Consider the following 23,612-nt stretch of genomic DNA (forward strand, 5'->3'; position numbering starts at 1 on the left):
GTAGCTTGCTAATTACTCAGCATTGTTCAGAATATGATATCAAAGCTGTATAAAATCTTTGCCAGAGAAACATTCCTTTTATTTACTCAGCCTACTCACCATGCTCACGTAATACTGCCCCCGCACACTCTTTATGACTCTGCAAATCCGGACACTATTTTCTCGAAAGCAAATAAGGAATGAAGATTTGACTTTCAAATGTCTATTTTAATTCCAGGACGACATTTTAGGGCAAATAATCCTCTCTTCGCTCTGCGTTTGCATGAAAAATGCTGAATGTTATCGCAGTCTATCGCATAGTCGATAATTGCAGCATATGAGCCAGTCAAAAGAAGCAATCTAACAACTGCATGACTTAATAGATACTACCTTAAAGGAATATGTCACCTTGACATGTTCGAAAAGGATGTTAGAACAATGTATTCCATTGCTTGTTATCTTTATTATATAAATTTAGATTGTGAGTTCAAATCATATTCCTGCTTGTCTTAAAAGGTCACCAGAATGATGCATATTTGCACACGTTGGTAAAACTGGGGAAATGAAGCCTCTCTTCTCTCTTCTCTATCAATACCCTTATTCGAGATGTTTTTGAAAATGTCTGTTTTCATTGATGCAAGAGCCATCTTTAACATTTGACATGTTGACTCTACCCTTGTACGTCCTCTTATGAAGTTACACGTAACGCACATAAAGATCATGTAACGCATTTCATAGATTCTAACTTATTTTGATTTTTTTAAATAGTTCAAAGAGCGTTCTCTGAATAGTATTTGACACTTGACGCTGATATCACAGAGGCATTGCTGTAAAGCTAAAAGATAAAAAAGAGTAATTTGTGATTACATTCTAAGTTATCTATATATTTTGCACTAATTCGTCGGCTAGGCACTTACTCATGTCTGTCGATGTCATAACTCATGTCAAAACGTGTTATTCGATTTATAGCACGTAAAAGCCATCTGCCTGTTCTCTCTACAAAGTTATTGCACGGCAATGCATTTTGGCAAATGCTGCGTTGAACATAATGTTATGAAATGATGTGGGCGAATTATCGTGATTATTCTAAGGTCATTATAACAACGTCTTTACTGGTATCATCGTCAATAATGTGATAATGCCACCATTATCACCATACATACCCATTCGTTAATGTCTACACTGTATATGAAATATAAATAAGACCGACGCATTTGAATCAGTGCACGTTGACAGTGCTACCTGAACCCTGGGGCTCGCCTTGCTGGACCGTGTCCAAGAAATCTCAAGCAGCCGGGACACGAATGTTCCGCCTCCCCGCCAAACTCGACCGAGCTCGCTGCTTCAAACAGAATACTTCTCGGCAGCAGGAGAGGATGAGAGGTTTGGAGTGGGGGGAGGGGGGAGGGGTAGAGATTAGGGTGGGGAAGATGGGGAGGGGGTTACAGGAGGATAATCAGTTAATAAACGAGCCAGAAATACGGCAAAGGATACGGCCCTGCAGAATGATGTCATTACCTCCAACAAATGGGAATGCAGGTGTATGTTCATGATATATAATACCCACTGCCCGTTCTATGTCCCCGATTATTCAGACGATACAAAGAATATTATTATCGAGTTAATGCGTGTCTACTAATAGCGGCGCGGCGAACGTCAGTGTAGAAGGCTTACGTTATAATGTTCACGTCATGGCTCACATTTACTTATCCCACTTTAACTTTTATTATGATACTTGGACTTTTAATGCAACATTCTCTGTAAAGGTTGCATCTTCATAAATGCCTGTAGTGACTCCAGTTCTCCCTATCTCTCACCAAGCCATATCTTTTATTTATTTTTCCTGTCGCAAGCAACTACCACGACTAATTCTAATCACCAAAAAAAAAAAAAAGAATATATATAACTCACTCAATCCATGGGGCACTCAGTAATTTCTTATATTTGATTCCACTCTATTAATTTTCATAGATAAACGGAACGGAGCCCGGAGACGGAGCCTCTCCTTTCGGGGAAAAATGTGCGCAATATTCATATCTACCGAAGACTATGGAAAACACGCTGGACTTCTTCAAAGCACGAGTATTCGAAACAATATGTGTCCCTTATAGTGATTTACATAAAATCTCTTACGATTCTCTGGAAGTATTAATCAGTTTAGACTGGATGCTACAACCTTCAGCATTTCGTTTCCTTTCCATTTCAACAAGAAACAGTTTTTAGCAGTAAAAGCAGTAAAATGTTTCCATGAAAATGCGCTTGTTTTCTATAGTGCGTGAGTGTATTGTTGAGTCGCACCCCGTCAGAGGGGTTATTCCCGTTCATGGTACACTGTATATGGTTCAAAGGCGTTTCAATCAGCGTCACAACATGGGGGGGGGGGGGGGCGAACACGAATGAAAGGGGCTTATCCTATTTCCGTAATCAACTGAACATTCTTACAAAACACAGCTTCATGTATCATTATGTTTTGCTGAAATGCCTTGTATGAAATAATTAATGTTTCTACCCTTTCTTGAGAAAAGTTCGTGTTACATCGATATAACTTTACATTGCAAAGATAATTTTTGTAGCATGATATGAGAACGGGTTTTCAGCGCGCATTAATGACGTCACGTGAGTGCTAATTAGCTGTTTCACAAGTCTTGCTCAGAATAAAATAATTGCACTGTACGTAGGTATTAACCTTTGGGTAGCGCTATACCTCAATTGCTGGTTAAGCTGCCCAATACAGTGACGTAATGACAGGTAAGACCGGCTAGAATGGCTGTGTGCGTTGCCTGTTTGTCTCTGTCTTCTACACACAAAATCAGGGTTGTCACCGTCTCGGTCGAGATAATTGAAATATCTGACTAATGACTAACACACGCCATCGCATTCCTGCTGCATGCAGGCGTGTGTACTTTCATCATGAACCGGAATTACAAGATGGCTGCCTTCAGTCCGTTAAATAGTCTCCTCTCTAGGCAATTGTGTTAATTATATTCTTTCCGCGGTCGACTCCAATCAAACAACAAATGCCATACTATAGGGTATACAAATTGAATACGTTTTTTTTTTCTCTATCACATTAAAAAAATAGATCTTTTAGTGATAATTAGAATTAGATAAGGAAAAACGCGGTAAATTTCTTCAAGAGAAATTGGGTGGTTTACTTTTCTTTGCAAACCGTTCCCTGGATCAATTCATGATTTGGGTAATGAGAGGGCCATCATATTCACAGTTACTGCTGAGGCATTAAAATGTTGATAAATTTGCGCAATTACATGAAAGCCACGACTTCATCTTGGTAGGTTTTCAAGACAAAAGGAGTGTTTGGGATATTTACTTATTTTGTAAATAGCCATATGAAAATATAGTAATTCTATAGGGCCTACCATGTACATGCTATTATTTTGTTGTTGTCGTTGTTGTTGTTGTTTTACAGTATTGATATCTTCCTGACTTCCCTGACGTGATCTAAAAAACTTGACGAAATGAATTTATGCACTAGAAATAGTATAACTGTAATCAGACTTCAGACGGCTAATACATGTAATATCTTCGGGGTTGCACAGTCGCAGCCAATGTACGGTGGCTGACAATATTATTACTTTGATACATGGAAACAACTCCGTACAGGAAAAAACGTGCATTTTAGGCATATCTCATAATGAATCTCGGACTAAATCGTCTCTGTTTTTCTACGGCAAATACGTAAAGCAAATGAGCAAACAAAGATCCAACAGATGTTACACCTCTAAAGGCATCCGTCGTCTGCTAAGTACTTGAATGTCTCGTCTCTATATATTCTCACAATTTGTGTAACTCGATGCCTTAAAAAATACATCTTGAAATTACACTCAATAGCGAAAACGTTCAAATCATTTGCCATCACAGGTGTATCAACGCTTGACTATTTTTTTTTTTCTCGATACTACATAGTCCCAACTGTTCTTGAGTGAAAATGGATTACTGACAAAATCTTGAGCTATTCCACTCCCGCAATAAAGAACCAACTCGCTCAAAGCATTTGCAATATAAACCTTCAATACTCCTGTATATTATTACGAAAATATCTATCGTCAGCCTTCAGTAGGCCTAATAGATGGCTGATTATGACAGTGACAAAATATTGTTTGATACATAAAAGTTTGCCTATTCTGACTAGAATTTTACATCGTAAATACAAACATGACAAAGTAGAAGTTGGAAGATAGCAGTTCGTTGCTGGATAGTATAGTACTTACCTTTAGATTTTGACTGCCTGTTTTGTCAGGTCTGATCTGCCGCACGCAGCTCAGCAATGCACGGCACTTCTATCCACTATTTCTTCTTGCCAGTCTTGCAGATGAAAGTTTCACCGAACACATTGCTTGCCATCACTAATGCTCTTCCTTTAGTAAACCAGGCAGTGAACTCAATTAGCGAGAAGATATGATAGGCTTAGTGAGAAAAATTTCAAACACAACATTGCTCTGCCAAGAAACGGCCGTCGTCGGTAGCTATGAAATCATTTTCCTCCGAATTTCTGCCACGAGTTGATCTCTGTGCATACGTGTTGCTGGGGAGTCATGCGCAGTATGTTAGGCAATAGCGCCGCTACGTAAGTACTATTGATTACCAGTCTCGAGCTGGGACTCTGTTTCATTGTTGACTCGCACAAACCAGAATGTTTTGACTCGTGACTGTTGCCAATTTCGACATTGGTAAATAAAATGAAATCATTGTGCAACATCAAATCAAATTACATGTATATACATTAGTCTTTATAATCCCTCCGTTTGAATTTGTTATGGCTCATGAATCGCAATTCAGCCCTGGGGTAAGTGTTCTTAGTAGGCCCTATCTATATCAAAGCATCGCGTGGCTTGTGTGGTTTTTTTGTTTGTTTGTTTGTTTGCTTTCTTGTTTGGGGCATGATTTTTCAGTACAATAGGATCACCAGAATCAAGTCTTAGAGAAAAAAAAATCATATAGCAAAATGTATGCCCTATATTATGTAGCATATAGTTGGCGGGGCTTGGGTGAGAAGGAAAGTCAATTATTAAATAGTAAGAAAAAAAGAAACGTGGTTACCCTGCAGTTCCTTGATCGGTAATGATGTAATTTTTGTAACATTCAGTCACTATAATATTCCTTCATTCTCTCCTGGCGATGTGTGTCTGCATTAATTTTGTGGATAACATTAAGATTCCTCAAAGTCAACCTGCACTGCACAGCCTTACGAGTGATGCAAACAGGCAAATAAACAAGAATGGAAGTACCGATATGCGTTGAGCGTCAATACAATCTTTTATTCAGTCCCCAAATCGGCAACACCGAGGCATCTGTGGCTCGGACTATAATTGATAGCCCGTGTGATCATAGAACACGGTGACCTGGAATTTTGTCTCTTTGAAGAGGCACAGACGACGATGTATACAATGTCATATGCTTGCGTCAAGACGTTTTCGCTGGCTGATTGAGAGCAGTGTATACTCTCAAAGTTAATGAAAACGTGCAGTTGTGATCAGTGGGTTAAGTCTCGGCAACAGAGGTCGGAAAGTAGAAAAAAAAATATACATCTGATGTCGAACCAACGTGCGTTCCAGCTCGTCATATTTTGTAGGCAGCATGCATATATCGTAATAATGTTTTGATCAGGTAATAATGTTTTGGTCACGTCTTATTAAGTGGACAAATATTATCTAATCTACAAATGTCACTTCACTTCCTTCCAGCTGAATTTGATCCGACACTTAGGGTACATGCAGGTAATATGAGACTATTAAGCTCATTTGCATAATTGGCATGAAGATGCATACAGAGAAACCCATCAAACTTTGTTTTTTGGGAATTAGCAACTATTCATCCTTCCTTTTATATAGCATTTGCACCAATCAAATATTTTTCTTGACAGTTAATATGCAAATTATGACATTATCGCAGAAGTCTCATATTACCTGCATGTGCAGGTAATATGAGACTGTGCATGGTAGACATTGTGTCAATGTTAAAATGACAATCTTATGTCTTAAATTCATGAGTTTTTTTCTATTGGTGTTGTTTGACTATTTAATTTTAATAGATATCATATGAATATTATCTAAAACTGAGACAAATAACACAATTTTAAGCCAAAAATTGATTTTAAGCATGAAACGCCATTTTCCGTGTGTTTGTACACAAATCTCAGAAATTCTCAAATTTGACGCCGACATGAGATTTCATTACCGACATGAGATTATTACGTAAAGGTCTTTTACTTTTATTTTTACAAAATATGTATCAAATGTTGCACAAAAGTTCAAAGAAAAAAAGATAATCCTGATGGGCCTTTTATTATATTTTATTATTCTTTTTTCTCTTTTTTTTTGCAACTGAGCTAGGCCTGGCCTAGCTCAATTGCAAAAAGAAAATTGATAAAAAATAATAAAAACTGCGGAAATATCACACAAAACGTTGAGACCCCAGTCTTTTATGGTTAAAACTATGAAAATTGTGAATTCAAATATTTGAAGTAATCGTGTACAGTATCTAACACATATAAAATAACACTAAAACTGAAGATTATAGCGCACCAAATCAATTGTGGCATTAATTTGGAAGCACCCTATCTAAAGTACACAAATATTAATTAACATACATGTTCATATAGCTGTGTGTTGTACTTTGTGATACATTTTTTATATACTTTGAATTTAAAAAACTGTCAGTGAAGAAAATGAGGTATTTTGATGTTGGCTTCTATCTAATTAGGCAAGACAATTGAAATCAGAGATGTCAGTAAAACCTGTCCGCCATATTGACGTCTCATATTACCTGCAGCTTGTTGGGTCTTGTTGGTCCCCTTTGAAGCCATATAACACATATTTAGTACAGTACATAGACCAAAACACACTTTCTTTGGTTAAACCAATCAATGAGCTTACGTAAAATGCAAAGAATTGATTTCAAACACAATAACTTTACTTACACCAGTGTAATTGGTGAAATGTCAAATCTTATATCAAGGCTACAAAATACTGTAATTTCCACATATCTTTTCAGTATTTGGTGATATTCTCACCAAACTTTCAGTCAGCGAGCAGGAAAATCATCAAGAACTAAGCAGAGTGATGATATAAAACTATAAATGGCGCTATATGCATTTTGGAAGTGGTTCAGGTGGAGTAATAAGGGTTTTTGAGTCACGCGTGCCATATTACCTGCAGTCTCATATTACCTGCATGTACCCTACATCAAATAAAGATCGTATAGTTATGTTTGGTCGCGTTTTTGCCAGTATCGCATCGAGGCTGGCCTCATAGTTTTGATATTGTTGGCGATTGCAGAACTAAACGAACCCTCGGAGATGTCTGGTGACCGTGTATTTTCCGTGCATCTTTCCCTGCTTTGTAACAGCGCGTCAGACAGGAGAAAGCTATAGGCCTACATACCATAGAGAATTAGCAGTTCAAGCGCCTATCAGGAGTTTGAAACAGTGTTTATAATTATGCGAGTGAGAGTGAGACCATCGACTCCGATTAATCAATCAAAACATGAAGCATGAAAATATGCTTGTTAAATGAAGGCGGGGTGCATAATAACTTCATACGCTCAGCTGATAATTTTTCGTTTTGATACCCTTGTGTCATGCCACAACTACAATGCCATGTATATGAGAGTTCTTTTTTTTTATTATAGATGTAATGATAACTTATGTCATTATCGGCAGGAGAGCTTAACACTTGAGCTCGAATGAACATACTCTTCCGTAAAATGTAGAACACACAACACATTCATGCCGTCTCTATTTTTTTTTTGTCTCATCAGGATTTCTTCCCCCCCCCCCTCCCCGTCTCCCCCTCCTCTCCCCATCATGCAAATCAAATACTCAAGTATGATGCGTAACATCATTGTTTTATGAGATTGAAAATGACAGCGTGTGGGAGGAGAGTTATGATTTGCTTGAAGCGACATTAAAGAATATAATTATGTAGGCCTAATTGAAGTGTTTCGATTTCTGAATGATTCCTGCATTTTTTTCATGGTAATGTTTGTGCCTGTTTTGTTTATGGAATTTGTTAAGTGTTTTCATTTGGATAGTCCATATTCATCTGCACTAGCTGGCCTTCCGGGTGCACGTCACGAGTTCGACACCCACGAGTCAAACAGCCCACGAGTCATTACTCACGTGCCATACAGTCCACGAGCTAGACACTATGAGTGAACAAGGCCAATGAGGTTCCACATCAACTAAGATAGGCCCACGAGCTATACGGTCCACGAGGGTAGACACCAGGCAAATAAGGCCTACGAGCTTGACACTAGACCAAAAAGAAAATGCCGTGAGCTTCATGTTACACCCCGGCGTTTAAGGTTCCTAGTGTCGAGTTCTTGTGCCTTATTTGCCTAGTATCTAGCTCATGGGCCTGTTTTAATTAGTGTCTTGCTATTGGATCTGTTTTACTTGGTGTGTAGCTCGTGGTCTGTATGACTCGTGGATCTTTATTAATGCATGTCTAGCTCGTGGTCCGTATAACTCGTGGGTGTCAAGCTCGTGGGATGACCTCTTTCTCATCGAAGAGAGGCACACTTTAATGTGAGTTCCCGAAATAATTTCCCTGTATGTTCTTAACTCGGTATGCTATGTGTTCCCTGTGTTTGCTCAAAAAGGTGTCATGCAGGGAACTCCTGTGTCGTAAAATGTGGAAAACAAATGCAAATGTGAGGCTGAAAGAGAAACAGAACACACTGGGAGGCGGGATAAACCAGTGGACAGTGCAAAGAATCATTTATTGAATGTGCAAAATGCTACAATATTGAGAACGTCAAAGTGCCAAAAAGCCGCACGTACACTCAAGAAGCTAGTTATTTACTGCATCGTTAGATACGTCAAAAAGGTCACAACCTTCAAGGAGGATACTCCTCAAATCCATTTTACAACTAAAATTGTTATTTCACTTTGGTTTAAATCCCCTTCTGTAGAAAATATCTAATATTACAAAAGCTATTTTGTGTACTTTTTGAAGTATACGTGCTTGCTATCAAATCCATTGATGCAAAAATAGTGTCTACTACTCTTGAAGGTGAAAGCGAATCCGTGCGATGAATTTTGGTGTTCAGGGCACCGTTTCGTGAAAGTTTTCAGCCTTTGTCCTTCTCGTACAAAATTCCTTTGTTTTGATTGGCTGAGAAGCTTTCGTCACTGACTGTTACTATGGTAATTGTCAGAGAATGACAACTTGTCAGGGATGACAACTTGTCAGGGATGACAACTTTCATTAATGATTTCAAATATTGGACGCTGCAGTCTGGGTACAGTTGGAGAAGGAATATCATCTATTATTATCAAAGATTGCCCTTTTAAACCTTCCTTGTCCTGTAACATCAACTTTTAATCAGTGAATTTTACATTCAAATAGATGAAAAGCACATTGTTCTCGTTGATTGACGCATGAAAGATTCTGAATACTATCCTATACATCATGTAGTGAATATTTCTATTCAAAGGTGATTTTTCAGTGTGCAAGGCATTGTAACAGTGCAGTGACAAAAATGATTTAAGATAGAATTACAAGAAGGACAGCTAGGTTTTCATCTCTTACATAATCGACCTGAACTCGTTTTACCTCAAGACTTTTCACATGTTGTATCCTATTACGCTATTTCTGTTCCAGTTAAAGGAACACTATACTTCTGTTGCCTCAAAGTGAGGGTCAATGTACACTATGTTGTCAATACAGTGTTTAATACAGTGCGCCTCTTTAATTCCAAGTCTGTTGTCAATTTCAGGAATCGTTGCATTCTCACAGAACTCGAGCGTGCAAAAATAACATCCATTAATAAACACATAGGCCTACTGAGTAAATTTACAAGGTCTACATGTGCAAACTTGGGCGTCAATTAGAAAACAAACAAACAAACAATCAAACAGACAACCCACAAACACAGAAATGCAGAGAAACATAAGCACTATATAAATCGTTCCTCATGAACTTTGAAAATACTCAGGCCTACTTACTCCGAAATATGCCGAAGAGACTGAACAAACGAGGAAGCCACGGCGAGCCGTATGCTGCCATTTCCCTTCGCTATACTGTGGTCTATATTCTCTACAGCACACGTGCAGTGACGATTCAAAAAGGCAAACGAATTTTAACATGCCATGTTCTACACACTTGAAAGAAAAAACAACAACTCACACGTGAACACGTGAGTCATTTGAAAGGCACACAGGCTCACTGCCGAAAGACATAAACCTACAACAGTTTATATTGCGTCCCTAACTATTTAGAACAGTATGATCGTAAAAGGGGTGGAGGTAGATCGTAGGGTCTTAAAGCAGTTGGAACTGAAAGATACTAGAACTTTGTCCCACCTGTGACGGCTGACATGCCATGATGTCACAAAGAAGGAATCGATGCGCAAGCTTTATCCCCTTTCTTTTGCCAAGAGCTGCACATACACACAAAAAGTAAAATAAGATATTGTTCACCATTTGATAACAAATCGGATGGACACTCACAAAGGAGCCAAGGTTTCGACGTAGCGCCATCACGAGGTTGTGTCAGTCCAGGTACTTAGTAATCACGTGAATATCGTAAAGGCGATGTTTTGTACGTATACAAAGTACATTTTTGAGGCAGTGCGTCATTCTTAAACCGGGTTCTTAAACTAGCAATGATACTGTCGAATAAACTTAACAACGTACTATAACTCACCAGACATTAAAGGCAGCTTGAGATTCAGACTTACTCTGCCACAACTGCATACTAGTATACTCTATTTGAGAGCATTTCCTGGACCTACATAATTTACAGTCAAGCATGACATTTTCAAAATAGAGTGCGCTATCTACGATATCTTGAGAGATAAAAGATATCATTAATCTATATATGGACAAAGTTTAAGTTCAGACGACACGTCTTAAGATCTACAGATAATCATCAACTTTCATTTGCGTGGCAGGTCTAACATTGAGTTGCATCTGGTGAACCGTGTAAGAATGAAAACCACTGAAATGTGTTAGCATGAAAACCGTTGTATGATGCAGGGTGCGAGGTACATCTAAAAAGGGTTTATGATTATTTCAAACATTAACTGAGTGGTACAATTTTCTCGAATACGCGAAGAACTATTATGTACACCAAATGGTGAACTGTACTTTCCAAGTAGAAGAAAAAGAAAACATGGCTGTTGATATGATTCTTTACAACAACAAAAACTACACTTTCTTCTGTCCATGCCACACACCACACACTATGTCACACACACATGCGCGCGCACACACACACACACACACAAACGGTGATAGATTTGATCTGTTATGATACTCAGAATCTACATTTAGCAAAATACTCTTTGGAGCGAATCTAAATTTGACACGGGTACACTACATGCTTTGATATTTCAAAAGCTACGATAAGTATTCAAGAACCTTGAGACATAAAAGAAAACCGTCAAATTTTCAGTCACAAAAATCTTATTCCTATATCATGTATTTCTAGAGAGGTGCAGCGTTTAATCTATAAACGCGGACAGGGTATGCTAATCATGAAACACAATTCCACACTATTTCCTTTTTTTGACATCCCAGTCCCTGTCTATGCAATATTTTTTTTCTTTTTTTTTTTTTTGGTCGTTGATTTAATCAAAGCATTAACGTTCACAAGCAACTGATAGAATTACATGTGAATTGCAAAGTAACATAATAAAGATTGTAGTTTAGATTACGCATATTCGCTGTTAGTATTTGTACTTGATGATACCTCGAACAAGAGCGAATGATGAAGACTTAACTGTACCCCGAGACAAAACTCTCGCTGATTTAGATCGGTTGAGGTGAATTTGTTCTTACGGCAATGATCTATAGCTATTTTATACATTTTTGTTCCGCTATTTGTGAATGAAAAGGTAAAATGCATAGAGAGATGGTAGCTTTTACGCAAGCAATTATTATCTGAAGGCTTTTTTTTTTCAGTCAAAATTGATAGTTGTTCCCCTAAGTTTGGCATGTGGACGGAAAAGAGTACAGAAAGACGTCATGGCAATAAAGGCTCAGATAATTATAAAGATCATAAATAGCAACACGTCTGCCATATAATTGTAATGCATAGAAACACGTTTTCCTCAATATATAGTATTATGAAAGACAAATATTAAGAAGAGCGATAGGCAATATGAATAATATTTCAGAACAGATTTGAAAGTCACGATGGTAGATATTTCAAAAGCATTGAAAAAAAAAAGAAATCATGAAAGGCATTAGTCTCAACATCGTATATACATGGTTGTGTATGATCATAATAAAATGCCATAAGCAATAAATTCAACATAAATTCAAGTCATATATCACGGGTAATGACAATTAAAATCTCTGTGCAGAATGATTATGAAATCTCTATCAAATCAGTTCCCCATTAGCTCTAAAAAAGACCCTATAGGTGTGACATTTTCTTGAAATTAAGAAGACTATAATACATTATGTAAGAACTGCATTATGTTTAGATAATCAGATGTGGATGGTTGTTTGTTTTTTCCAACGAATTTTTACCATGACCGTATAGTATGACTGTCCCTCTTAAAGAAGAGTAAAAATTACTGACCAAAACAATTCCCAGCTGAAAAACAAAGTCAGAAATCGTCTAAATTACAAATACCGAAACCGGTTACCAGGTTTTCTGACTCTGAAAATCACTTTCAAAGGCACGAGAGCATTAGTGGCCAGAACAAAGTTTCTAACGTCCACCCCAACCATATTAACAGAGCACATGAGAAGAAAATGTTATATTTTGATAGTCTACACTATCACCACGTTTAACAGCATTTCTATATTTTCACAGAGATGTACATTGCAAACTAGTGGAGGAAATACAAAGTACGACAATATATAATTGAATACATAAAGCAATTTTGATTTTCATTATTTGAGACATTTACAACAATTTATAAACCTTCCTTTATTAGCCATCAGTCATGCGTCGTATTAACTGCGACCAAACCATTTATCATTGCATGGCGTATTCATATAATAGTGGCAGTAAGATACGGTTTTATGAATCACTGTATAGGTACATCAAACGAAAAGAAAAAGTTGTGTGTGTTAGCATAGAAAGGACCAATCTGAGATAATCAAATGAATTGCAAGGAATCGATACACCTTTTACTTTTCCACTTTGGTTGCTCCTCGCGTATGACATATTGTATTCCTTGATTTGCCTTTTCTGCTCTTCTTCTTCCTCGATGACAGCGAGGTCGAATTCACTTTCCTTTGCCGATCTTGCTCTCTTCGAAGTGAGAGGTACCCTTGTCCGTGGTCATCGTGTCGGCACCGGACGAGGACGTGCTCATCGCCCACTTCGAGTCGCTGACCTTGCCACGCTTGCGGCCGATGACCTTCTGGACCTGTCGCAGTGGTGAACAACGAATCGGCAAGTGCTTTTATGCTTGTTTGTTTGTTGTCGGTTTTTGTTGTTGTTGTTTTTTTGAGGGGGAGGGACACTTTTCGCATGCTCATATATATTCGATGTATATATCTGCAGATACATGTATATCTGCAGAGCAAAGTGCTTTTGTCCTTAAAAAATAATGTTCATAATGTTCAGCCTGTTCGGGTCCCCCCCCCCCTCCCCAGAAAAACGTTTACAGCAATATGTGACACACGAATTTGCAAATGAGTAAATATATATACAGTGCGTATCTCAAAAAAAAAAAAAAGAAAAGAAGGTAATTCAACTTTGGTGGGCTACCATTTTATGATTGTCTGCTATGAAGAGCACAATGTTGGTGAGGAAATGAAAACTCTTCCTCTTTCCATTGGTACCTTATTATGTCGACACATGTCATGCATGACTGAGCACATGAACTATAAAGGCAACAATGACAAATACCATGTAGCAGTTTTTTCCAAGTTTGCGTGTACCATGAAGGAACAATGTCTCACTGAATGGATGAGATCTGTCAATGCAAGTTACCAAATAAATAGGCCAGCCTGTACAAATGCAGGTTTATGTTAAAGGTTTCTTCTAACATGTTGTCGTCCATAACCTTTAACTTGGCCACCTCTCCGATCATTCCCACAAAGGTCAACCCACATGCAGTCCATTTTTATCTGTATAAATATGTTCATATTCAACACCTAGCTCTCAGCGACATACCATGGTTGAATATGAAGAGAGAAAAATAGATAATGGGTTAGCCTTTGTGGGAGTGACCTGTGGCCATGTTGAAAGTTATTGACCATAAAAGGTTAGGGGAAACCCTAAACACATGCAAACGTGCAGTCAAGCAGGCTGACCTGTTAATTTGACAACTTCTCATTGACAGATCTCATCCATCCAATGGGTTCCACGATGTGTGCTCCTGTGACAATCGCTCCCATGAAACATCTGCACGCTAAGCCAAGTGTACATTCTACCCACAAACGTAACCTTAACCCTAATCCTAATCCTCACATCAAACTAAACCTAGAACCCTCCCAACCCTAACCCTAGCTCCTTGGAAAGAGTGACACCGGAGCAATTGTCGCAGGAGCAAATAACGTGTCACCATTTATTGAGACATTCACTTTTCTCTCCATTTTTTTTCTAGCTAGGAGGTCGACGTTCTCCCAGAGAGGCCGTTGGCCTTTCGATACGCATTTCATTGTAAAATGATATAAAACACACTCTCACACAAGAAAATAATGGTTATTAAAATGTCAATTTCCATTGGCAATTATACTGATTGATGTGGCGTAATGAGGAAGCTGACATTTTAGCAAATCATTTTTGATACTGCTTGTACTTCAGCCTTGGGTATCAAGGGCGGATCCAGGAACTCCTGAAAGGAGAGACGCCTTTGCAAAATTAAAGGGGGCGCACGCAACCCCCCCCCCCATTTTTTTCTTTTTATTTCTTTTGTTTAAACCAAAAATAAAGAGGGGACGCGCGCCCTGTGCGCCCCCCTGGATCCGCCACTGGGTTTAGAGTTGACTGATGCATAATGCGTGCAAGCATTATAATGATTTACGTCAACAAGATGATAGTCTGGACCAGCGTGTTTTACGGTATGATGAGGCGATAACACGATTCAATCATTTTGAACAAGACAAGTGAACATTCATGCTCAGAGTATCTGATATTTCATTTTGAAACAAACAAAAAAACACACTTCGAACTGCCTCCTCTAACAGTTTGGAAATAATTTGTCACATATATTCAGATAATGGATATCACAGTGAAAAGTCATAAAAAATTAATTTCCAATTTACCTCATGATGCATGACGCACTGGAAAATGAAGAAAAGCGGTCCCTGCAACAAGAGAGGACATTTTTCATATATATATTAATTTCGTGACTCTCAGCTAGGAGATAGGAATTGAAGTTATCTATGCATAGCAGAGTCTATAGATATGTGGAGTGGATTCCAATTGTATTGGAGACGGAATATTCAGGTTGTTTTCCGTCATGCTTTATATCTCCGCTTCTCAACTGATGGGTCGGGGAGCTCTCTCAGCTACGTGGGCCTCGACAAAACATAAATAACAGATGTTTGTATTTTATCTAACAGCATGGACAGAGAAAAAAAGCCCGAACAACATATAGGATCCAAAGTTGATCTCAGGTTTAAAAAGGTTGAGAAGCGTTGTTCTATATAATACACCCCCCCCCCCCCTTTTATGCGCCACCATATAAATTTATAAGCAGTACCTCAATTTATTGGTCCATTACAAACGCATTAGGACCCACATTATATGGACTAGAAATATTACCATGTGTTTGTAGTAAGCATTGAAATCAATGTATAAATGCGATGATGGCCCTAGACGTTTACTGAGATCTGCAATGGGATGATTACTAAGATTAATACTATTCACGTGACCACAGACTACTAGTATGTAGACATTTGGAGAATCAGACGTGTGGGTTTAGTTACTCTCACTGCAAAACAACTTTTGTCAAACAGATGTGTTTAAATTTATTTATCTAGCACCGACGAAATCAAATAAGATTTTTTTTTTCTAATTCTTAAACTGACTTATTTTTTTAAAAAGAAAATATTGACGATTGGGAAATTCTGTTTCAGGATCAAGTCTGTTTTTGTCATCGGCAACCACACAATTACGATTGGTGAAAGTAAGTGTTGCACTATACACAGGCTGTGTTACTAAAAGGGACAAATTGAGCACATATGAGAAAGGATACTGTTGCCAACTAACCACTATACTTCCACTCCGTAAAAGGGATGGTAATTGAGATGGAGCTTCAGGTTTCCACCTTTTTTGTGTGTAAGATAACTAGAAACCTGGCATGAAATGTGAAAGAGCATACAATTCTCAGAGGAATTCAAAGTTTATTTGATGATATTGGCTTTGAATCGGCTGAGATATTCAATAACAAAGAAGTCCTAATAGAAGGTGAGACACATCAATAGGACCATTTGTTTTACTTTGCTTTTTTTCTATCTCAGTCATTTCTAAAACGATTTTCATCAAATTAACTTTGAATTCCTTTTAAAATTGTATGCTCTATCATATCAACGAGTGGAAAAATGAGCAAAGAAAATGGGATTCCATCGGGATTCGAACCCGAGACCTCGGGATGGCTAGACTGGTTCTCTACCGACTGAGCTATTGAAAGCCCTTATACAGTGTTTGTCCCAGAAACCCCTAATTCTCAGTGTTCGAATCATATTTCATGCATGGTTTCTAATAATCTCGCAAAAAGTTACAATCTGAATATCCCATCTTTGTTTTGTTCCCCCCCCCCCGGAATTCTGAGTTTAGTTTCGGTCCTCCTGACCAAAACTCTGCCATCTCTTTAAGTGCGCGAGCGGGGGGGGGGGGGGGGGGGTATGGTGGTTAGTTGGCTAAAGTATCAGCACACTTCTATCGTGGGGAGGACAGTTAACCCGTTCCATAATGAATTCTGAAATGCTCGTAGGCTTAGTAGGCAGATCATCACGTTTCTGTACGGAACGGGTTAAAGGGTGGATGTACCGTACCTGCAGAGCGTTGATGATTATGAAGACATACTGCAAGAATATGTTTTGGGATACAGCCTGCAGGATGGCAAATATCCACGTCATCCCAAGCATGGGAACCATGATCAGAAGAGCCCGGACAGTTGCCCTGGATAATGAAGCAAGAGCAATAGAGGACAATGGATTAGCGTGACGGGGTGCTCAAGTCAACCATTATTATTATTATTATTATTATTATTAAGGATCCTTAGTTGGTATCAGTAATTACTGTTTCACAATATTTTCAGCCTTCCAAGAAAGCCGCATACCAATCATTTCAAAATGAACCTAATGCGGCGTAGCAGTGAGTGCACTTACTTCAGTCTTTCCGTGTCCGTCTTCTTTGCGTTCGCCTTCAGGGACACGAATGTTCGCATGATGATAAAGAGGAGTCCACAGTTGACCTGTTGCCATAGAAACAAGAGTCTGGTGATGTACCTGACATCATATCAAGAGTTTGTGGCAAACGTCAGAGAAGATGTCTTGAAAAAAATTGATGGGAACGAAATGCGCTTTTATTGGAATATTCAATTGTCAAATTTTTTAGTTAGGTTTATATTACTTTCATTTCGCAGGTCATGAATAAAAATCCGAGTTTTCGAGGGGTATAGGGTAAAATAGCGGGTCTTTTTTTAGCGTTTTCTGTCATAATTGATTAGGACCTTGGAGAAGAAGTTGACCAAAATGAACGAAGGCGCCATGTAGTAACCTTTAATAGACGTTTAAGACGAAACCGTTTCATGTGATGATGTTTATATTACAAGTTCTCTAAACATCGTGCCCTCCCCCCCCCCAAAAAAAAATGCAGTAACCAAACAAAAACACACACACACACAAACATTTAACAATTTAGATTACGGAAAATAATAATCCCGATAATGTCATTTCTTACTCGTTGTAGAAATTCTGGGGGGGGGGGGGAGGGGGGTTCTCAACACTGGGCACAAAAGGGGGAAGTCCCAGTGGACGGATATTGCATCATGGGGCTTAATCTACGCAGTGTCGGTCTCATTTTTTTTTTTTTTGGCCTAGTGTCGGACTCGTGGGCCTTATTTTCGAGTTTCCAGCTCATGGGCTGTATGACTCGTGGGCTGTATGACTCGTGGGTATCGGACTCATGACATGTACCTCCCAGTCTACTAGATTTTAAACCATCTGCAGCATCTGGAAGGTAAGAACAGCTGTATACTGTGCCATTTGATCGATAGCGTACTATCAGACTATAGTATTTTTTAGTAACTTACCAGCACGACGACACACACTTCGATCAGCCAGACGTACATGGTACCGGATTCAACGGTCAGCCAACAGCTACAGGGCAGGAGGGTGACGAAACAATAAAGATACCAACAGAGTAAAGCACCACTCGATATGTCGTTATGATTATTAGCCCTTCAATAGATTTGTTCCTTCATAGTAAGAAGAGAAATGAAAGACGCATTCATGAAGATGCCCTTAAAGCGCAATTCTACACCCTGGTCATATTGACGTTAACAAATAAAGTAGGGACCTATGTGCGGACGAACAGAACGATGAAAATGTCATCAGATCTGGACACAAAATAAGAAAGTTACTTGCCTCATGCATGTCTCGATAAATTCAAGATGTATTTTTCAAGGATTTTTTAAGAGTTTGTTTGATTCTCGTTTGCTGATTTCATAAGAAAAGGAGCCATTAAGCTTAATAACAAATGAGGAAACACACCTCTGCATTAAATTCGAAGACTGATTTTAATACGAGACAATTAATGAAATTTAATAAAAATTGCAATTATTTTAGGGTGATTTAGGTGGCCTAGCCTGGGAGGGAGATAATTGTTTGAAGGAAAATGATCAGTTGACAGAAAAACCATGATCACTTGAGGAATAATGTAAAACGAACAATCTGCATTAAAAAAATCAAACAAACGCAAAATCCTAACGGAGTTTTCTTTTTCACCAACTCAGTGAAAGCGTACAAAAGTTTATGCAAAGTGCAGAGAATCCGAGAGCATACTCACGCGCAGGCGGAACCGTATCCTTTGGGGATGCTCCCCATCAACACTGCAACCAGAACGGCCGGGATACCTGCGACGCAAAGGGAGAAAATGCTAGAGTTTCAGAGGAATCAAAGGATACCTTAATCAAAAGCGACGACCTAATTTAGATACATTCATCATCATCATCATCATCGTCATCATCAACAACAACATCATCATCAGAATTCATCAAATCATATAATCAGTTTTTACGAGTACAGACAACATCGTCTAAATCGACCTTGCAGAAGTCTAAAACTTAGATAAGTCAAAGAAATATCCCTCATGAATGCAAACTGTTATTAATTCTACTGTGTAAAGCCGAAATTCACGTTAAGTCGAAGGATTTTCTCCGGTACCTTTTTGGATTCAACTCAAGTGAGGTTGACTGTGATTAATAACCACATTTACATCTTTAAATCATGAGACAGAAGATATTTAGATTGAATCCTGCCAGGTACCTCTCACAAGTCGAAAAATTGGCTAAGTCGAAGAAAAATCCACCCTAGATGAATACAAACATAATATGTTAATTCTATTGTGTAAATCAAAATTCATTGCAGAGCCTCTTTGGAAAGCATGCTATCCTGGGTACTCAATTTTTGATTTGATTTGATTTGATTTGATTTGATTTGATTTGACTTGATTTGATTTGACTTGACTTGACTTGACTTGACTTGACTTGACTTGACTTGACTTGACTTGACCTGACTTGACTTGATTTGATTTGATTTGATTTGATTTGATTTGATTTGACTTGACTTGACTTGACTTGACTTGTCCTGACTTGACTTGATTTCATTTGATTTGATTTGATTTGATTTGATCTATTCATTATCATTATGGCATCACTTTAGAATTCCTCTTTTCTTTTCAGCAATATCATTAAACAGTATAATATATTCAAATCAGAGGACATCGTTGTGTATTTTGAATCATTGTGGCTTTTTTCCTACATTAAAAAACAGTTAAACAGTATAGTTTCCTGTGAACCCATCATGATCGTATTCTTATACAGATTTCTACCATAATGTGCATCTAATACCCGAACGATGTCTAGTATTTTGATTCATATCAGCAAACCTCAACCAAACCTTTGCCTTTGTTTCATAACTAAAACAATAAAAGATCGTAGAAAAATACAAGTAAATCTTATTTTCGGTATAAGTCGACATGAAAGAGAAAATGATAGACTGATGGAGAGGGGAACACAGGGAGGGAGAAATGAGGAAATAAACAATAAAATTATTATAACTTTCCGGAAAGAAGGCTGATGTATTACAGAGAAGGGAAAGATAAACAGAGAGAGAGAGAGAGGGAAGGGGGGGGGGGGGAGATGGAGAGCTAGAGAACAAGATGGCGACAAGCTTCACCCCAAGCAGTGAGGACGATGACCCATCCTTTAACTGGTCCCTTGTGAGAGCGTGAGGCTTTGCGGTGGAGCAGAATCCCCTCCAGAAGCATGTTCACGGCATAGGCACTCAGAAGGTAGTGCATGATCCCGGCTATAGCTGTACACAGCACCTGAGATAGAATTCACGAAAATGGCCTTTTAATTTTTAACAGTTTATTTTATCTATTTATTCATTAATGTATCTATTCATTTATTCATTGATTCATTGATTGATTTTATTTATTTATTTATTTATTCATTCATTTATTTTTTCATTCATTTTAATTACAACATCTCTTAGCAGGGAGATTCCGTTCAGTTCTGCTGATATCAAACAGACCTGCTTTTCAAGGAAGCTCCGTTCAAATAACCTTACATCAAATCGGCAACAAACGTTACTTACAACAAACATGGATGAGTACCACATGAGTATAGACTTTAAATAGGTATGTTACATTCCCTTATCAATTTGTCTTTTAAAATCCTAACCAAGGCTCAACCGTTATAGGTGAACTTAATCCCATCTGAGGCAGGGGATAGGTTCGGACTCTTCATGTGTATTTTGTCTTTTATTTTTGCCTTTTGTAGATTTGTTTCGTTCTTTCATTCTCCCTGTATTTTTAACGTAATTTAATGTAAATGTACTTTTGTATTACACTGGATGGACGACGAACTTTTAACGCATTACCTATTATATATCATTGGCCATCACTCTCTAAACTAAGGGGCTGTTTCACGAAGCTGTAATTTCAACTCTTCAGTTCAGTTCCACTGATCTTAGACACAATTTTGAGATTGATCAGTCCTCACAAGCTAGGAACTGTTTCTTTAAAGGGGCATTCCAGACGATTTTCATAATTTCACATCATGTAGTACATAAATCGACAACTCCATGTACAGATTTGTGGAATATATTGTGGTTCTTGAGCAGAGAAACAATACTTTGAAAAATGTAAAACAAATTACACTGAACAAGAATGATGACATATGAGGCTCACATATTTCAGAAATGCAGCAGTGTAATTCCATTACAATACTACTTGCTTGCGAGTTCACCTGTGTATAATCTGTATATGCATGCCTTCTTCTTTTGCTCTGCTTCCTTGAGCTCCAACTCATGCATTCTTATGGTGACTTTGCCATGTCATCATCCTTGTTCATTGCAATTTGTTCTAAATTTTGAAAATATTTTTATTCTTCATCCCAATTATCATAGATTCTGAAATTCTGTCCTCAGTATAACTAATTCATAGTTGTTCAAATGTAACAATCTGAAAATCAACCGGAGGTCTCCTTTAACCATAAATAGGGATCGTTTTAAAGTATTTATTGGGCATCCTAAAGATTTCTTTTCTCTTTTCAACTTGAGTAAAACATAAAAATGGCATTATCATATGAATTGCGTGAGTGAACTGTAGACAACAGCTCCTCAACGGATGACCACTAGGTTACTTACAGGATTGTGCGTTTGATCCATGAACAGCATGACAATCTGGGTGAAAGCCAGGGATATGGCCAGGGAGATGTGAACTTTGACCTGGTCAGAGCTGTACAGTCTGAAATTCAATGTGATTCAATTCAATTCAAAATTCAATTCGATGACCAATCAAGTCTGGAGAGGATTTGACTTCTAAATTTTGTTGTCAGTACATGGGCACTTAGCTCTGAATTTCACTAAATATCATTTATGATCATTTTATAGTTATAGTTTATTCATGTCATTTCTTTCCAGGGTGCTTGGACACATTTGGTTTAATTGTTTTACAATGGCGCCCTGTATGAAAAAAAAAATGACAATTAGAAGTATGATTCACACAAAAACAAAACAATGTCACAGATAGAGAAATAAACTCAACTGCATTTCTGTTGCACATTGTACAATACTGTATACATCGAGGGTACAACAGTAATTGGAAAAGGGAGAGTAACTATAAAGGATGCCTAATGAGTGTGACAATAAAAAAACAAACAAAATGAATAAATATTGTTGGATTCATAGGAGAAAAATTAAAGCATGCGGATAAACCTTAAACTATTTGTTTTTCACACATTCAGCGCATTTTGCGCCTCAGAATAATTCGCTAGATACATGGCGCATTACAAGTGCTTTTTATTATTGTTATTATTGTTATCATATTTTACAAAATGATTGGACAGATCCTAATCAAATGATTTGCTGAGAGCGTAAACATGAGAAGAAATTAATTTTGCCTAACACGTAATTTTGCTTGTGATCTGTAATTAGTTAAATATAATGACTTGTCATTGGCACTTTCATCGTCGCAGTGGGAATTTCATCGTTTTATTCACTAGCGATGAGTGTGATTTATCAAACGACAAGGTTCTGCTTCATTGTTATGAAGCAAATTTGTACACGTCATTTCGTTCTTTCACTAGTATAACTACCCGCACGAGGTACCTTCGAAACAGTCCAAAGGCCCTCGGTTATTGCCTCGGGGTCATCCCACGAACTCGACACCCACGGGCCACACAGCCCACGAGCTCTATGAGAGGTCCCTGAGTCATACAGCCCACGAGTTCGATTCTAGGCAAATAAGGCACATAAACCGAACACTAGGCTATTAAACAAAGCCCTCGAATCTGACACTATGCAAAAAAGGCCCACACACCCACGCTGCGTACATTGAGCAACGTGATGATCTAATGTCCTTCTCTTTTTGCCTAGTGTCGGACTCTCGGGATGTGTGTGCCTTGTGTCGAGCTCATGGACCTCATTTGCCTAGTGTCGAGCAGGTGGGCCGTACAGCCCGTTGGCCTAATTTTACTATATGATGTCGAGCTTATGGGCCTTGTTCACTCAGTGTCTAGCTCGTGGGCTGTATGACTCCTGGGTTATATGATTCGTGGGCTGCATGACCTGTGGATTGTATGACTCGTGGGCTGTATTACTCCTGGGTTGCATGACTCGTGTGCTGTATATGATCTCGTGACATGCACCCATCTCCTCGGGTGTGTTAGACTGTTACTAGGGTACTAATCTATGTACATTTTCACTATTGGAACCCGATTTTAAGTGGATTATGTATAGATTCTTCAACCGGTTGTGTAAGGATTCCAGCCCCGCACTGTCATCCGTGGATAAATTTAATGGTTTGACCCACTATGTCCTTCATATTTCTAGTGTGTACCGATTAATATTTGGTAATGATTAAAATGATAACATGACCCTGTGAAAGAACGTTACTATCACAATGCCATTATCATTATCATCATCATCATCATCATCATCAACATCATCATCATCATCAACAACA

General features: G+C 38.2%; 1 protein-coding gene across 1 annotated transcript in view; it reads right to left on the minus strand.

Moving 5' to 3' along the window:
* Window positions 1-13,185: 13,185 nt before the first annotated feature.
* Window positions 13,186-23,612, minus strand: part of LOC139732066 (adhesion G-protein coupled receptor D1-like) — an 80,032-nt gene continuing 69,605 nt past the window's right edge. The window contains exons 10-17 of the mRNA XM_071642942.1: window positions 21,794-21,893; window positions 20,318-20,468; window positions 18,927-18,993; window positions 18,172-18,238; window positions 17,246-17,331; window positions 16,910-17,036; window positions 15,176-15,217; window positions 13,186-13,329 (exon numbers count right to left, since the gene is read on the minus strand). Of these exons, the coding sequence (XP_071499043.1) occupies window positions 13,186-13,329; window positions 15,176-15,217; window positions 16,910-17,036; window positions 17,246-17,331; window positions 18,172-18,238; window positions 18,927-18,993; window positions 20,318-20,468; window positions 21,794-21,893 (784 nt within the window). The remainder of the gene's footprint in view (window positions 13,330-15,175; window positions 15,218-16,909; window positions 17,037-17,245; window positions 17,332-18,171; window positions 18,239-18,926; window positions 18,994-20,317; window positions 20,469-21,793; window positions 21,894-23,612) is intronic.

This window comes from Diadema antillarum, unplaced genomic scaffold (assembly GCF_040938485.1).
Source record: "Diadema antillarum isolate AM-2024a unplaced genomic scaffold, OU_Dant_1.0 seq00000398_RagTag, whole genome shotgun sequence".
Lineage (NCBI taxonomy): Eukaryota > Metazoa > Echinodermata > Echinoidea > Diadematoida > Diadematidae > Diadema > Diadema antillarum.